The sequence below is a fragment of the Thrips palmi genome, unplaced genomic scaffold (assembly GCF_012932325.1).
Source record: "Thrips palmi isolate BJ-2018 unplaced genomic scaffold, TpBJ-2018v1 HiC_scaffold_15, whole genome shotgun sequence".
NCBI classification, from domain to species: domain Eukaryota; kingdom Metazoa; phylum Arthropoda; class Insecta; order Thysanoptera; family Thripidae; genus Thrips; species Thrips palmi.
This window is the reverse complement of record NW_023144624.1, coordinates 7,883,370-7,899,826: the sequence shown is the minus strand read 5'-3', so window position 1 is coordinate 7,899,826 and position 16,457 is coordinate 7,883,370. Positions and strand designations below refer to the sequence as shown.

Genomic DNA, 16,457 nt, shown 5'->3' with positions numbered 1-16,457 from the left:
ATAAAAAGCGAAGAAAACGCGGTGGACGCGGAGGCGATGCGACAGTGAGGGAGATGGCTCAGAAGCAGGAAGGCTTAAATTAAGGAAGGGGAGGGCGGGTGGTCGGGGGTAAGCAGATGACGATGGCGATACGACCGAGATGTCCAGGCCCTCTCCTCCACGGTCCACCAGTCCCAGTGCAGTGACGCACGGACGAGTGGCGGGGCGTGGCGGGGCGTGGCGGGGCGCGGTGAGGCCTCCTGCAGTTGCACCGAGTGCCTGCAGGGCCACAGAAAAGAAGCAACTCCTCCGTTTCGAGACTCTCCCTGAGACATTAGCGATTGGCGCCTGTCGGCAGCAGCAGTCGGCCTCTTTTTACTAGCCAACTTTACCCTATTGCCACTCACAAGCTGACAAGGTCGATCGCCGACCGCCCACACACCGCGGTGTTCCCGCCACGGCTTCTCTGTTCCAAACGCAATCCCGCTGCAAGCTGCAAGCGTCGTCGTAGCGAGTCATCCATGCCAATCCACGCTAGACGTCCATTCGTCCGTTCCCCGCTGCCGTTCGCGCTCCCCTAAGACTGCCCCCTCTTCCTCGCAGAACCTCGTGTGCAAATCCGAGCCGAGCCGAAGTCGGACCGAAGCTGACCCGAAGACCGGCCGGCCGGCCCCGGCCTGCCCCAGCCCAGGTCCGATCGTCCGGGTACTGGCCGTACTGGCTCAGCCCGTCAGCCCAGCCCGTCATATCAAGACGCGAGAGGCGAGAAGAGAGGCGAGAGACGAGCGCGGCGGTGTGCAGCGCCGGCCGGACATGGACAAGTGAAAGAGTTCCAGGGAAATCCCGCACCACGCCACTCGAAAACATCGACCACCCCCTCCCTGCGCCAGCACCGCCAGCACCGCGAGGTAAGCCTGGACCGAGCCGCGCCACCCCCTGCCTCCCAGTTCAATCATTCACTTCAACCGCCAAGCCGTCGCTCGGTCCGAGTTTGATCAACTGGCCGGCTGTTTTGTTCAGAGTCTCTCTCGAGGCAACAAAGCAGCTTTTGCTGGACCACGTATTGTGCGGACTGTCAAGAGTCCACTTTGATTGAGTCCTAAAGTGCTGACCGTGCTGACGGGCTACACTGTATAGTAGTGTCAAAAACAACAACAACAACTGCAACAAACAAGGAGCACTTTTAGCGGATTGTGAGGCCGGCGCGCAAACAACTCGCCTTAGCCTCGGAGACGCCACGCCACATCCTTTTCAAAAGTAATTATTTCTCCGGCAAACCTGCTCGGCGCGCCTCTTCTCCTCCTTTTTTTGAAATCTCGCTCCTCGATAAAGCGCGCTATTTATCACCGAGTGCCTGGTCGCAGCCTGGCCGACCTGGCCGCAGCGCGCCGCCGCGGTCTCTGTCTGCCTGTGACGTCCGCGACGCTCCGGCCGCACCGCCGCACCGCGCCGAGGCTGTGGGTCTGTGGCAGGCCGAGACGCACCGCGGATTTTCGCAGCCGTTTCCGGGCGGTTTTCGTTTCTTTGCCCGCTTTTCCGGGGCCGCGCTTCGCTTTCCAACCCCTGGTCGCCCCGCCCCTCGCGGGCACGGGCAGGGGAGGTTTCTCCCGGTGCGGAGTACGAGAACGACCACACAGGGAAACCCCAACGCGTCAAGCCCGGAACCTTGAACCCGGTCAGCAACCCGTTGAACACCGCGGTGGCTCCGCGGCTCCACAGCGTGCGTGAGCGTGCGTGCGGTGCGTGCATGGCGACTAGGAGGGGGCCGCGTCACCTCGCCCGTCGCGACAAACCGCACAACCCTTTATTCTGCGCAGATCCGCGATGGTGGCCAGACTGCTCGCCGTGACTGCCATGGTGGCCGTGGCCGCCGTGGCCATGGTGGCCGCCCTGCCCCCCGCCAAAACGCCCAGTAGGGCGCCGGCCTCCCCGGCCGCCCCGGCCGCCGACGGCCTGCCCTCCGACATCCTGTGCGGCGTGTACGGCGGCAGCTACTGCGGCGGCGCCAGCGCCTCCAAGACACCCGCCGTCAAGCCCAAGCCCTCCCCAGCCCGGCCGGCCCCGACGCGCCGCAGCCGCCGACAGGCACAGGGCGCGGCGGATCCCGCCGCCGTGGACCCCAGCCAGATCTGCAGCATCTTCGGCGGGCCGTCGTGCCCCACGGACGAGAACAAGGTCTACGAGCCGGTGAGTACGGCGCCAACGCGCGTTCTCTTGGCGGGGCCACGGCGGGCCGTACATGGAAACCTTGTTGCAGTGCTCGTGCCCCAACGGCGGCGGCTCCGGCTGCGAGTGCGTGCCGTACTACCAGTGTGACGGCAAGTCCGGCGAGTACAACAAGGACGGCGTGGGCCTGATCGACATCCGCCAGAAGCCGCAGCAGACCAACTCCTCCTGCGCGCACTACTTACAGCAGTGCTGCCGGATCCGAGAGGGCTCCGGCCCGAGCCCCGGCGACAACCCCAGCGGCCCCTACCCCGGCGACAACCCCCCCTACCCCGGTGACAACCCTGGTGACAACAACCCTGGTGGCAACCCCGGCGACAACCCTGGTGGCAACTACCCGGGCGACAACCCTGGCCCCGGCCCGGGCCCCCAGGACCCCGCCCCGCCCGTGTACAACCCCAGCCAGGCCTGCGGCATCCGCTACCGGAACGGCGTCGGCTCCAGGATTTCCGGCGCCATGCACGACGAGACCAACTTCGGCGAAATCCCCTGGATGGTGGCCATCTTCAAGAAGAGGCAGGCCGACGTCGAGTACCTGTGCGGCGGAGGCCTCATCGCCCCCAACGTGGTCCTGACGGCGGCCCACTGCATTAACGAGTAGGTGGCCTTTTACTTCGTCACATCTTCTCTTTCACCTTCGTTCTTTCAAGTTTTTCTAAGTGTCGTAATTTCCTGCCGTCCTCCAGGAAGGCGCCGTCCAGCCTGACGGTGCGGGCGGGCGAGTGGGACTCGCGGACCGAGGAGGAGGCCTTCAAGCACCAGGACCGCGACGTGGACTACGTCATCACCCACCCCGACTACAAGCCGCTGTCGCTGCACAACGACGTGGGGCTGCTGGTGCTGAGGGAGCCCGTCAAGGTCGGCTACCACATCGGCACCATCTGCATGCCCGAGCAGGACCAGAGCTTCGACTACAAGAACTGCCTCGTCAGCGGCTGGGGCAAAGACGTTTTCGGTATGTCGTCTGCTGTCGCGCGCTTCGGCGCACCGTACCGTGCAACCCGCCGTAAACTAACTGGTCTCGGACTCGCAGGCAAGGACGGCGTGTACCAGAACATCCTGCGGCGCATCGACGACCTGCCCGTGGTGCCGCACTCCCAGTGCCAGGACAAGCTGCGCCGCACCAGGCTGGGGCCCTACTTCCGCCTCAACGGCAGCTTCATGTGCGCGGGCGGAGTCAGGGGGAAGGACGCCTGCACGGTGAGTGGCTCGCCAATCAAACAGAGCGACGCGCTGTTCGAACCTGGCGGGGAGTTGAACCCACGGACTTGGTGTTGCAGGGCGACGGGGGCAGCCCGCTGGTGTGCCCGATCAACGACAACGACGACGACTCGCGCTACGTGTACGCCGGCATCGTGTCCTGGGGCGTGGGCTGCGGCGAGGAGGACGTGCCCGGCGTGTACGTCAACGTGGCCCTGTTCCGGTCGTGGATCGAGGAGTCGCTCTCCACCCACAACGTGCAGGTGTGCTCGCCCTGAGCCGCCCTGAGCCGCCCTGAGCCGCCGCCACCGGCCAACGCCGCGGACGTCCCAGTCGGTCCCAGTCGACCCGCGGACCCGGGACTGCAAAGAAAAGCGCCGGCATGTCTGCCACTCCATCATTCTAGACTTAAGGAAAAAGACTGTGTTACAGCCGTACGCATGGTGACCACCAGCTGCGGACCAAAAAAAAAAGCGAGACCACACCTGAGAAATGCTTCCTGTCGTAATAAAAGACCCTGTCATACCATTTGTATAAATTTGCGAATGATTTATCCTGCTCCCATTCGAATGACCTCACGATACGTACAAACTAAAGGAATGCATAGTGTTAAAAACCACTCAATGTTTCACAGTTTTCCACCATGCGTTGCCGGTGAAATGAGATGCATCATCTACGCTAGCGAATTCGAAGAAATTCTCGCTCTCGTTTCCAGCGAGATACGACAAAACAAAACATAAACAGACGTCAAAATAAAAAGGATGGCGACCAGGGCTTAAGGAGACAGACGATACCGATCTCCAATGATGAATGGTTGGCATAAATGAAGAGCGGATTGCGTTGGTGCGACGGCCCGGATTTGGCCGAGACAAAGACCGGTGCTGGGGCTGGGCGGGCTGGGTCAGCCTGCTCATTCTGGGCAGCCTGGTCACTCTGGACAGCGAGGGGTCATTCCTAAACACGCAACGGGTTCCACGCCGAGCGTCACGACCGCGACGGCCAAGCGCATATTAAGTCGCCGTCATACTCTTTCCTGGTGAAGAAGACAAGAAAAAACAAGAATCGAGTGGTAATTTATGAACGCCCCCTGTCGGCCTGCCGGCCATTTCTGCCAAGAAGCACAGCCATGGCATCGGCTGACACGGCTCCAGGCTCCAGCATCTCTCCAGTCAGTTTGCAGACAACCACCAACTGGAACTGGAGCCGCGTTGAGCCGTGCCGGGAAGACGAAGACACGAAGACTCCACCGGCCTAGCGCAGTCCGGCCAGAGTCCGCCAGTTCGCCCCAGCGCCCCGGCGCGACAGCAGATCAACGAGGTTAGTTACTACTTTGGTTGTTTTGGTATGCGATGCGGTTTGTGTCCTCCCCCTCCCCCAAAGGTCAAAGGCCACCGATGCCGCGACACAACAGACGCTAGTATTTACAAACTCGGCGTCTTCTAAGTCAGTTCGGATTCGGTCGTTTGGACCGCCCCGTTATTGGAGGTAATCACGACATGGCCGACCGACTCGTGCGTCAAATCGTCCATCTGTCCGGCGCGTCTCTGCCGCTGTTTACACGCTGGACCGGTTATACCCGCGCCGACAAATGAATCAGAGCGCGGCAGTGCTGCCACCACGCCGCACGACGCGCCATGGCGGCGCAGTGCAGCCAACGTGCGGCCGACCAAGTGGGCCGGCCTCCCCAGGCCTCCCCCGGTCATGGTGCCTACCTCGGGGCTCGGCACGGAGGGCAGGGAGTGCGTCCGTGTGCCACTGCATCAAAGTCTCCGAGACGGTCGCCAAGTCGCCAAGGTGTGGGCAAGGCGGGATGACGACCTCCTCGGGGGCTCCGCGCGCAGGGCACGCCAGGCGCGTCCGCCCGGTGCGAGTCCCGGGTCCCACATGACGGCGGCCCCGGCGGCTCGGCGGCCGCGCGGGAGTGGCCGCCATGCCGTCGTGCGGCCGTGCCGCCGCCTCGAGCACGCGGACGACGCGGACTGTGCACTTGTCTCTGCGACAGGGCACGGAGCAGCATGGACGCCGTCGTGAGATTAACAGTGGCGGTGCTGGTGGCCGCGGCGGGCACCGCCTCCGCGCAGGACGCCGACCCGGGCACCACTGTCACGCCCACCTTGTACGAGCTGAGCCCCGCCGAGTCCTGCAGCATCTTCGGCGGCCCGGCCTGCGAGATCACCACCAACATCACGGGGTACTATGACGCGGTGAGTGCCTCGCTGCCTCGCAGCCTCGCCCGATAGGCCGAAGGTGGCGCCAGAGCGAGAACCACGTGACCACGTGACCACGTGCTTGTTTCCATTGCAGTGCAACTGCCCGGACAGCTCCATGGACCGGTGCGAGTGCGTCATGTTCTACCAGTGCGACAACTCGACCGGGGCGTACGACGAGGACGGCAAGGGGCTGCTGGACATCAGGTAGGCCGCCCTCCGCCCCTTCCTGCCCTCCCGCGCGAACGTTCTCGCTCACGGCCTTCTCGTCCGCCCACAGGAAGAAGGACGGCTGCCCGCAGGTGGAGCTGCGGTGCTGCAAGGTGCCGGGCGGTACCGGCAACACGCCGCCGCCGGTGCACCCCAACTACCCCACCAACAAGCCCCACGGCGTGCCCGCGGACGAGTGCGGCGTGCGCAGCGAGGGCGGCATCGCCTCCAAGATCACCAACAACGAGGACAGCGAGGCGGGCTTCGGCGAGTTCCCCTGGATGGTGGCCGTGCAGCTCCGCGCCAGGGCGCTCGACGCCCCGGACGTGTTCAAGTGCGGCGGCGCCATCCTGCGCCGCGACGTCGTCCTCACGGCGGCGCACTGCATCAAGGGGTAAGGGCGACGCCGCCTGGCCGAGGGGCGATGGCACCTATCGGCAGTGTCCGAGACGCTAAGGCCCTTCTTTTGCAGGCAGACGGTGAGCCGCCTGCGGGTGCGCGCGGGAGAGTGGGACCGCGAGTCCACGTCGGAGCTGTACCGCCACCAGGACCGCGACGTGGCCAGGGTGGAGATCCACGACAAGTACTACGGCGGCAACTTCCGCTACGACCTAGCGCTGCTCTTCCTGAGGGACCCCTTCGAGCTCGGCCACCACATCGGCACCGTCTGCCTGCCCCCGGCCGGCGACGGCACCGTCTACGACGGCCAGCGCTGCGTCGTGTCGGGCTGGGGCAAGGACAAGCTGGGTGAGAAAGAGGGGCCCGGGTTCAACCACCAGGTCCTCCGACGTGTTCCTCGCCCTTAGGGACAAGCTGGGTTCGGCAACGAAACGAAGTGCAGTTAAATTTTGGTTGACAGAGGACCGCTGGCCGCACCGCTACCTCAAGATGCTGGAGCTCAACATCACCCCCAAGGACTCGTGCGAGAGGCTGCTGCAGGCCACCATGCTCGGCGTGGACTACAAGCTGCACGAGAGCTTCATCTGCGCGGGCGGCGAGGAGGGCAAGGACACGTGCAAGGTAGCGAGAGTGAGAGGGACGAACGGTCTCTCTGGCGGCGCCCGGTGGGTGTCGAACCAGGAACCTCAACCTCCACACGTTCTGTTGCAGGGTGACGGCGGCAGTCCGCTGGTTTGCACACAGCCGGACGGCCACTACCAGGTGGTGGGGGTGGTGGCGTGGGGGGTGGACTGCGGACTGCCCAAGGTGCCGGGGCTGTACGCCAACGTACCCCTGGCGCGGGGCTGGATCGACAAGCACCTGGGCCTCCAGTAGGGGGACGCCGTCGAGCACGCCGTCATGGGGACGTGCAGCGCGGCGCGCACCAGGGTGGCGTGACGCACGCGCTCTCCTTGACGTCACGCGCGTCGCGCCCGGTGACGTCGCGGGGGCCGCGCGCCTCGCGTCATCGCCAGTCATTGCAGGGAGAGGCTGCAGAGGCAGTGCAGAGACTCGCCCGCTCGCCAGCCATAGCGCAGCCATGGCGCAGCCCAGCCGGCCAATGCGGTGCACCTGGTGCAGCCCTGCAGGCGCCACGCCGACGCCACCCGCCAACCAGCGACGGCGACGAAGCAAGCAGCAAGCAGCGAGACTACCGGCCCCAACCACCCAACCACCTTTCGGCGGGAATCCCCCGACCGGTTCGTTCATTCGGCCGTTTGCCTTCGGAGGCGTTCGGAAGCAGCCGAAGACGCGAACCGCTCGGAAACACCGAAACACTGCTTCGCTGCTTCCTATTCCTGGACGTCCCGGGAAATTGAGAGCTGTCAACCGGGTTGGGCCACGGCCGCACGGGCGCACGGCGGGCGCCAGCACTCGCTGCCCATCCCGGCAGGCCGACAGCGTCAGAGGGAATTCCCAGCGACCGCGCCAAGCACTTGTGCTCACTGACTGCTTGTACTTTGTGATTAACGAAATAAACGCAACGCCTCTCGGGGCCCACGCTGTGGACAGAACGCGCGTGTCAATGCCACGACCTGAGACCCCTCCCTCCCTCCAACGATGCCCGGTAGGTTGCAACACCTAGGCCGCGGCGGTCCGAGCCTCTCGGTGTAGGCTTTGCTCCGGCCTGGCTCTGCACAAGGCCAGGGCCTCGGTCACGGCCTCGGTCAGGGCCTCTGTCACGGCCGGCACGCTCGAGATCGAGATGATCAAGATGATCGAGATGAGTGCGACATGCAAAGACCAGAGAGGAGCACGCCGCGACAGCCTGGCTGGCCGGCGCGTTGTTTACCGCGGGGAACCGGTTTGGCTTCGGCGTCGTCATTCCTCACACGCTTCAAATTGCCGCGCGCGACGGGGATTGCCGAGTGCGTGGGAGGAGGAGGAGGAAGCCAGTAATCAGAGCAGACGTCATCGATACGGAAACGTCTTTCTCCGCCGTCGCGGCCGTCCAGGCGTCCAGACATCGCCGCGGCGGCTATTCCAGCCGCATTGCTGTGAGACGATGATGATGCCGGCCCGGCCCGGCCAATCAGAGTGAATCCAAGGAAAGAAACAAGCCGCCGACACGCCGACGGCAACACGGCCAATACGATAAGCTTAATAATGTTACTGTGTAGCGTAAGGCTCCGTCGGTGCCCCCCGTGGCCCCTGGTCGTCATTGGAGAGCCAATCTCAGCCGGTCATCCGTTTGCCCGCCCCGCCCCGCCCCGCCCCGCCCCGCCCGGTCCGTCCCACCGCCAGTACTTCTACACGTATTCGCGGTTGATGCCCGATGCTGCGCGGCACGCTGCGGGGCGCGCACGCCAATTCACTCGGCAGCAATTATTTCTAAAAAGACACAAATTTCTTGGAGCGCATTGTCTGCCCAAAATGGGAACACCCCGAAAATAGCATGAGTGCGGCCACGGCCACCGCCAGACCGGCGGCGCGGCGGCCTCTAGGGGCTTTGGCCAGGCTTGGCCGGGGCGCGCGGGGTGGCGTGGCACGGCGTGGCACGGTGTGGCGGCGTGAGGGAACGCCTCACGAAACCAGTCGCGGTGTCCGGTCGCGGAGACGAGACGGACGAGACAGACGAGACACTGCCGTAAAGAACGGCGAAAAACTTTTTTTTTGTTTGTCCGGCCATGTTTACTCGCGGTCATTTTCAGAGTCATTAGTGGCGGCCCGATTGCGGCGCTCCACCCGCCGCACGCGCGTCACCGCGACACCGTGGCCCTTCCCTTCCGAGTTTCCGCGAGGGGAAAGCGCGGGAAAGCCCCGGGAAGCCCGCGGGGAAAGCCCGCGGAAAAGCCCCGCTATCTCCCCCACCCCCGGGACACACCCCACAGGATGGGCGCTTCCATGTACTGCCGCCCGGCTTATCACTGCAATGAGGTACGAGGTACGGGTACGGCCACCAGGTACGAGGTCAAGCCGATTGGGTTGCGGGTTACCCCGGAGGCCCCGTCTTGCCGAGCCGCGCCGAGCCCCGCCGAGCCGGGCCGAGGCAGCGCGGGCAGAGCCGAGCCGGGAGCCGGGGTTTCGGTCGGGGACTCGGGGGGCACGGGGCAGAGCAGGGCAGAGGGGAGACGAAGCCGGTCTTGGCTCGGGCAAGCCGCACGCCGCACGGCCGAGGCGAGACACACACAACCTCACAACACAGCACGTCGCGGAGCCGCGGACGCCATCGACGCCATCCCAGCTGTGGCGCGCCCCGCCGTCGCGGTCCCAGTCCACACCATGAGGGCCCTCGCCGTGCTGCTGCTGTCGGCAGCCCTGCTGGCCGACGCGCTCGCCGCCAGGAACGTGACCGGCGGCCGCAGGCGAAACCCCGGCCGCCCCGGCCTCGGCAACCGACAGGTCAGTGCGTCAGTGCAGTCGTCAGTGCTTGTCAGTGCTAGTCAGAGCGACACGAGTCGATGGATCGATACGCCGCGACTGTCAACCATTTCGAGATATCACTACTGACGGTTTTCTTCGTCTAAGTAAAAGTTAGAGGCCTTCCAATGCTGATATTTTTAGACGGCTGGCTAAGAGAGCACCGCAAAATACTAGAGACCGTAAACAAAACTGATGTTACGTTGTAGGGAGACCCGGCGTATGACGAGGACTTCGTGGGGCCTTCCGACCCGAACTACGAAGTGGTGACGACGCCCAGGGACAACCTGAGCGGCCCCGCCCCCATCCCCGAAGACCCCAACTGCGTGTGTGTGCCGTACTACCAGTGCGACGCCAACCAGAACGTCAACCAGGACGGCGAGGGCATCATCGACATCAGGTGAGGAGCGGGAGCGAATACCAGGCTGTCATTTGTTTTCTTTACCGGAGTTCCAATGCCCACTTTGATTGCTTGCTCCAGGATAAAGGAGGGAGGGTGCCCCCACTACCTGGACTTCTGCTGCAGTCTCCAGAACGGAAATGTGAGCCCCACTCCCCCCACCAGCACCTCCGAGCCGTCCTACCCCGACCTCCCGACGCAGGAGCCTCCCCGGCCGCAGCCCCCCACGAGGCCGCCCCCGCCGACCACGGACTTCCACCCCACGCCGCCACCGCAGCAGGTGCGGATAGCCGGAGGGACCGGAGCCGGGCTCCAAACAGGGACACAAGCCGTCGAAAGGAGTGCGTCTTTAACCCGCGACATTTGACGAGCAGATGCAGTGCGGCGTGCGCAACCCCGAGGGCGTCGGCTTCAGGATCACCGGCGGCGAGGACGGCGAGGCGCAGTTCGGGGAGTTCCCCTGGATGGTGGCCATCCTCCAGCAGGAGAAGATCGACGACCAGGCCAAGCCCCTGAACCTGTACCAGTGCGGCGGCGCCCTCATCCACCCCCAGGTCGTCCTCACCGGGGCGCACTGCGTGGCGGGGTGAGTAGTCCGGCAGCGCTCGGCTCTCAAGCGCCCTGCGCCCTACATCCTCCAAGGAGAGGAGCGGGGACGGGGAGCGCCCGGGCGGCAGACCCGCCCGCAACGCACCGCTGTCTTGCGGGGCGGCCCGCCCTGCGTTTCGCGGGCGCTCCCTGCTGCCTGCTCTGCCTGCGACTGCGAGTACGAGGCCCCGAGGCCGTCCCGTTCCCGTCACGCTTGCGGCCGTGGCGGGCTGCCTACCCTCCGGGCGCCGCCTGTCACCGGGCAGCTTGGCCAGGCTGCCGAAGTCCTCGGGTCGGGTCGGGCGACTACCTCTCTGACACAGTCGGGTGTCTATGTTTCCTTTCAACTATTCAATACTTATTTTAGGCACAAAGTGGCCTCATTTTATAGTTTGTTGTTCGAAAAATTGTAGGAATATTTCAAAAACAAAGATGTGCAGTGCATACATTTTTGTGGCACAGGCCCCCTGAGAATATTGTATCCTTGACACTTCAAACAATTTTTTTGGGGGAAGTAACTTGAAAGTTTGTAACAAGTGTTTTTTAAAAATCTGTTTCAGCAAGCAGCCAAATTTATTGAAAATAAGAGCAGGCGAATGGGACACACAAACCACAAAAGAGGTGTACGCTCACCAGGATCGTGGTGTTGCATCAATCATTGCTCACCCTCAATTTAACCCAAGAAGTCTCCACAATGATATTGCTCTGCTGATCCTTCTTGATCCTGTGCAAGTTGGCGGTCACATTGGCGTAATCTGCCTGCCAGAGCAAGATCAAGTCTTCGACTACAAGAGGTGTTTTGCCAGCGGTTGGGGCAAGGATAAATTTGGTATGTGAATTCTAGTAATATCAATGTAATTTACTCTACTAATGCTTTGGGCAGCAAGAGAATGACCACTGTCTTTTGGGGCGACCTTTCAGAGCAAGATGGCCAGTATCAAGTCATCTTGAAGAAACGTGATCTTCCCATAGTGCCAAATCCTGAGTGCCAAGAGCTTCTTCGCAAGACTCGCCTTGGAGCATACTTCCTTTTGGATGCTAGTTTTATCTGCGCAGGTGGAGAACCTGGCCGAGACACTTGCAAGGTATGGATAACTAACAGACTGTTTGGGATAGAAAATGATTTGAATCTGTATTACTTCAGAAAAACAATACGATTTCTTCCATTCTTTCAGGGTGATGGAGGCAGCCCATTGGTGTGTCCCATTGATAATGAACCAAATCGCTACTATCATGCAGGAATAGTTGCCTGGGGCATTGACTGCGGTCTTGCCAATATACCTGCAGTGTACAGCAGTGTGGCTCGTTTCAGAAACTGGATTGATAACGAGTTATCAAAGTTAAATGTTGATACATCCGGTTACCGAGCATAAAATGGTCAAAAGAATCTCATATTCATTCTGTACTGCTACAACTCTTTCATTGATCTCTCTTGCTCTAGTGCATTTTGGTTATGGATTTTTTTTTCACAATCATAAGGCAGGGTAATCAGATGTACGAATTGCTCATACCATCATTTCTACTCAATAGGACGACATGAACTTTGTAAATTATTCATTATTAATAAATTAGTTTGTAACAAGTATGCATCTTTTATATCACTGCATACTGTTACTGCTCTTTTCCCATGAATCCTCTTTAAAAGCCAGAAGTTTAAACAAACAAGCTGGAAAGCAGCAGAAATTTGTTTCCACAAAGCATGCTGTAGAAAATACTCACATCAAAAGGGGCTTCTTGATTACTGATCCAAAATATCGCAAGAATAACAGCGCCAATAATTGCTAAAGACAGCACTAAAAGCAAAACTGCCAAAAGCACACAATTCCGTAAGCCTGTAACAAAAGGAAAAATAAATGCTGGAAATTTTACTCTCAGTGCTTTTTTACTAACATTAACATAAATAAAACTCCTCTAATAAATAGCTAAATTAGAAATTACAAAATTGTGGATCCTGAAAGGTTTATTTGTGTTAAAATTTAAAAAATTGTAGAAAATAATGTTTAGATCTGGCACCCCATAGACAATTTCAGTTTGTCAGTAACATACCATGACGATGATGAACTTTAAAAAGCATTTTCCGGTTTACTTTCTACCCAAAAAATTACGAAGTGTTTACTTTTGGTCTATGTCTTCAGCCTCAACTGTACTCCACAAGACCAGCTGGCTAAATAAATCAAACCAACCTTTCAATGCCCGAATATGTTCTTCATCTGATCTTATCTTTGAATTGGTGAATGTGAGATTAACACTAGATGACACTCCAAGATCTAAGGTGTGCACAGAAGATGATAATGAAGGCTGAAAAAGATAAAAAATTTTACTTTGCATATTTTATTTACCAGTAGGCTCAACCAGTGAATGAAGAGTCTCTCCAAATTCTCTCCAAACTCATAAAAAATTGGTGAAATGGGTACTTACAGGCTGATTATCAGATGATTCGGTAAATTTCCCAGCAGCTTCCGCATTTTTGAAATGCCTCTGCTCCACCTCCATAGCAAGTCTATGGACTGCGGATATGCACAACCTTCTCAATTGTTCTGAAAAAAATGTGCAAGTAAAACATAAAAGCATGTCAAAGCATGTTCAGTCATTTATGCAAACTGGACTACATGGCCGGGAGGCCGAGGCCACGTTGGTCACGGGCATGCACACATGAGGTGATAAGGGGAGCCAGAGGCACGTTGCAGAAAGCACCTTGCAAGGAATATGACTGACACAAAACTATACTGACAAATTAATGCCAGCCAATGGACATCTGGTGATCTCAAAGTAAGTCAAGTAACATGAAACAATGTTTTAAAAATTATTCTTATCACACATACCACAGAGACAATTTTTTTTTTACCTGCATCTTTCCAACTCATACCCAGTTCATTCATTTATTCTAGATTTCCCAAGCGCCTCAGATAATATACAAATTGCCAAACTGGGGTATTCACTGAAGTGGCCCTTCGCACACTTATCGCTGATAAGCAATAAGCAAAGCTCAAGTGCCAACACTTGTCAATACCCACCTCGGTCCCCTCCCGCGATTCTGTCTCACTCCTTGGCGTGCGTGCAGTGTGCACGGTGTGCACGGGACTCGGAAGCCCGTCTCACTCTCTCGCTCTCACGCCGTGCTGACGCCGTGCCAAGGCGTAGGTGTAGGCCGTGCTGCGGTCCGCGCCTTGCGAGCGCCGTGTGCCTCGTGAGCAAGCACGCCCCTTGCCATGCAAGCCATGCCGAACTGGCCGAACCGAACGCTACGCCACTGTGACGGGCCGGCCCGGCTCGGCCTGCCGCCTGCCCCGCGACTCGGCAAACGGCAAATGTATAGGAGGCGAGCAAAGCGCTATGCCCCCCGCGCTATGCTTGCTGCGCCCCGCGCTATGCCGGTGCCGTCCCGGTTGGCGTCCTTCTGGGGGCTGTACTTGAGCCCCATCGTCCAGTCCCCACCACAGCCACCTGCCTCGCCTTCCTGGACAAGCACGTGATGGAGTGGGACCGCAGAGCGCGGCACGCGGCAAGCCCCACCAGTCGCTAGAGCCTCGCAGGTTCGGCTGTTTGGTCCGCCGGGCGGCTGTCAAATCTGTATGCGGTGTGCCGTCTGCCTCTAAGCGGCCTTTGTCCTCCTCCCCACTTAAAAATTCTGTCCCAAGTCAAACTCAGAGAGCTACTAATTTTTAAAAACAAAGCATAAATTTCTGCAAAAATGCCTGGACATAAAATTATTAACAGAATAAAAAGTGGTGACAGGTAATTTTTTTCCACCATGCTTCAGACATACTACATCCATTAGGCATTGGCATGCCCCATACCACAAGGTCACAGTCTGGCCTCAGTTCCTTGACAACTCTTCAGTTCATGGTATTGATTTTTCTGCCTCACTGATGGGCACAAGGCACAAACAAACAGCTGAGTACCTTCATTAAGAGAAGAAATGAGGCTAGCAAAATAAAGAAGAACACTTAACAGGAGAAAAAATAATTTTATAAGAAATTTGGAAAGCTTGTATTCAGAATGCCATTCATCTCGAGTTATAAAATCGAAAACAGTTTCGAATCCAAGAGGTCCATTTTTATAAATTCAAGCAATACTTTATGTGATTTGAAGATAAATTCTCAAATACAAAATAATTTGTACAACTTTATACAACTTTCTCACAAAGCACATGCTCCAGGCTATAAACGTACCAATATTGCCATGACATGATAAATGATTTATTCCAAGGACTGACAGCGAACATGCTCTTTAGAACACATGCAGGACCAGGAATCGAACCTAGGCCTCTACCAGTGGGTAGCGCTCTGAACCATTGAGCTATCCTGCTTGACATGCACTCAATCAGAGCTGTCCATTGAAGTGTCCCAAATTTAATTATGATCAAGAGGAAAAATTGGAAAATAAATGGAAAAATTAGTAAGTTTAAGGAGCAAGAGTGAACAGGATGTCATACAACACTCCATCAAATTATACTCTAGATGTCTTTGAAGATCTTTAAAATAGATGTGATGAAAAATGGAATGGCTAGTCTGTATAACAAGACAAGATATGACATTTTAAAATTTAGGGTCCCAGGATAATATTTACAAATATCTTACCTCTTCCATGCAAAGGATTAGAAATGAAAACTAAAAATGACCAATTTTATTTGAAAAAAAGAAAAAAAGAGAGGTTCAAAATTCATAAAAGGTAGCAGGCAAAAAGCCACTAGTGGCCATCTTGCAAGAAGAGAATAGAGCAAATAAAAAACAATTGATAAAATTTTACATTTCTCAGAGAATGGGACTACTCTTCCACCCAGAAAGAAAACTTTCAGCAAAGTACAGACCTTTTGTTTGTGGGCTCAAGAATTAACACATCTTAAACCAATACATGCCTTAAGATCAGAGAGTTGTTAAGAATATGTTCAACAATTAAATGAGGCAGCACAGATCAAAAATATGCCTTCAAAGAGCAACAATGGTTCCAAGACTGCGAATCTTTTTCTCTTAACATTCAGAAAACACAATACATATTCAGACATGTTGGAGGCTTTTCTTCCTCTCAGAAAAGCCGTAGCACATACCATGATCGTACATCACCGTAAGCGAATTTCTTCACAGTAACTTCTCCGCAAACATTTCTGGCAATAGTAGATTGGACTCCTCAGCGAGAAGCTTGATGTCTGAAACAACAGTAAACAAAAATCTCAGAAAACTGCGGTTTTATAGAACACCAAATATTGTGTCCTCAAAAATAACAAGAAGGTTTTACAAACCTCAGCAACACCAAAGGTGGAAGTCGTGTAGTTGGACGGGAAAACTACGATGCCATTAGATGAGACTGCAATTAAAAACGGAAAGAATTAGAGAAGTTAACGGTAACTAGTCCATAGATGTTTAATTTGGCACCAAACGATGCTGACAATCGCCTTTAAAATCAGATAAAAACAAAAGGCATATAGGGGACGACCAACATAACCTCCCTAGTCACAGCACAGTACCGTTTTAAACAGAAGAGATACAAAATCGAGGTAAAATAAAAGGAGATTAGACGAAATGCAGACTGCATTTAAATGGGAGATGCCGTAAACTGAACGTTAAATTGCCAGCCGTTTAAAGTCGTCATGGAAACGAGCCTCTAACGGCCTCAAATGGAAACAATAAGCACTCCACTCGATATCCTCACAACAAACGCGTCGCTCAGTTGACGCTCGACGTTCGCCGTAGACAAACGTGTCCCGTCCGCCGGGAACCGAAACAGCTCAGTGCCATTCTGGTTCAACGGGAGTTTGCGATAAAACTAGCATATTTTGTATCGTGTTGCCCATCTTGTCACGATGAACGGATTCTAAGTGCAGACGACACTCGTAGTCTGCTGCACGG

The 16,457-nt window shown here is 57.0% G+C and overlaps 4 protein-coding genes across 10 annotated transcripts in view; 3 read left to right on the top strand and 1 right to left on the bottom strand.

Annotated features, from left to right (window-relative positions):
- LOC117641665 (ectonucleoside triphosphate diphosphohydrolase 8-like) overlaps positions 1–16,396 on the bottom strand; it is a 28,554-nt gene extending 12,158 nt beyond the window's left edge. The window contains exons 1-6 of one of the 3 annotated variants that reach the window (XM_034379165.1): positions 16,261–16,396; positions 15,851–15,915; positions 15,659–15,757; positions 13,030–13,148; positions 12,795–12,909; positions 12,331–12,443 (exon numbers count right to left, since the gene is read on the bottom strand). In XM_034379165.1, the coding sequence (XP_034235056.1) occupies positions 12,331–12,443; positions 12,795–12,909; positions 13,030–13,148; positions 15,659–15,671 (360 nt within the window). In that variant the 5' untranslated portion in view covers positions 15,672–15,757; positions 15,851–15,915; positions 16,261–16,396. The other 2 variants (XM_034379166.1, XM_034379167.1) reach the window with 2 other exon arrangements.
- On the top strand, positions 675–3,943 carry LOC117641669 (phenoloxidase-activating factor 2-like). 3 transcript variants are annotated; one of them, XM_034379173.1, is made up of 7 exons: positions 675–887; positions 1,672–1,678; positions 1,795–2,166; positions 2,237–2,802; positions 2,892–3,160; positions 3,239–3,405; positions 3,486–3,943. In XM_034379173.1, exons 3-7 carry the CDS (start codon positions 1,804–1,806, stop codon positions 3,681–3,683), a joined length of 1,563 nt encoding a protein of 520 aa, XP_034235064.1. In that variant the 5' UTR covers positions 675–887; positions 1,672–1,678; positions 1,795–1,803; the 3' UTR covers positions 3,684–3,943. The 3 variants fall into 3 exon arrangements, with proteins under 3 accessions (XP_034235064.1, XP_034235063.1, XP_034235065.1); XM_034379172.1 differs by lacking the exon at positions 1,672–1,678 and having other exon boundaries at positions 676–887; positions 1,797–2,166; XM_034379174.1 differs by lacking the exons at positions 675–887; positions 1,672–1,678 and adding an exon at positions 928–1,236 and having other exon boundaries at positions 1,797–2,166.
- LOC117641673 (phenoloxidase-activating factor 2-like) lies at positions 4,314–7,777 on the top strand. 3 transcript variants are annotated; one of them, XM_034379180.1, is made up of 8 exons: positions 4,322–4,474; positions 4,579–4,722; positions 5,408–5,609; positions 5,710–5,819; positions 5,893–6,216; positions 6,295–6,569; positions 6,682–6,842; positions 6,933–7,777. In XM_034379180.1, exons 3-8 carry the CDS (start codon positions 5,421–5,423, stop codon positions 7,095–7,097), a joined length of 1,224 nt encoding a protein of 407 aa, XP_034235071.1. In that variant the 5' UTR covers positions 4,322–4,474; positions 4,579–4,722; positions 5,408–5,420; the 3' UTR covers positions 7,098–7,777. The 3 variants fall into 3 exon arrangements, with proteins under 3 accessions (XP_034235069.1, XP_034235071.1, XP_034235072.1); XM_034379178.1 differs by having other exon boundaries at positions 4,314–4,722; XM_034379181.1 differs by lacking the exons at positions 4,322–4,474; positions 4,579–4,722 and adding an exon at positions 5,116–5,199.
- LOC117641671 (phenoloxidase-activating factor 2-like) lies at positions 9,362–12,207 on the top strand. The gene is made up of 7 exons (XM_034379176.1): positions 9,362–9,605; positions 9,833–10,023; positions 10,105–10,303; positions 10,398–10,609; positions 11,172–11,440; positions 11,533–11,696; positions 11,787–12,207. The coding sequence occupies exons 1-7, from the start codon at positions 9,486–9,488 to the stop codon at positions 11,982–11,984; spliced, it is 1,353 nt and encodes a 450-aa protein (XP_034235067.1). The 5' UTR covers positions 9,362–9,485; the 3' UTR covers positions 11,985–12,207.
- Positions 16,397–16,457: the final 61 nt, after the last annotated feature.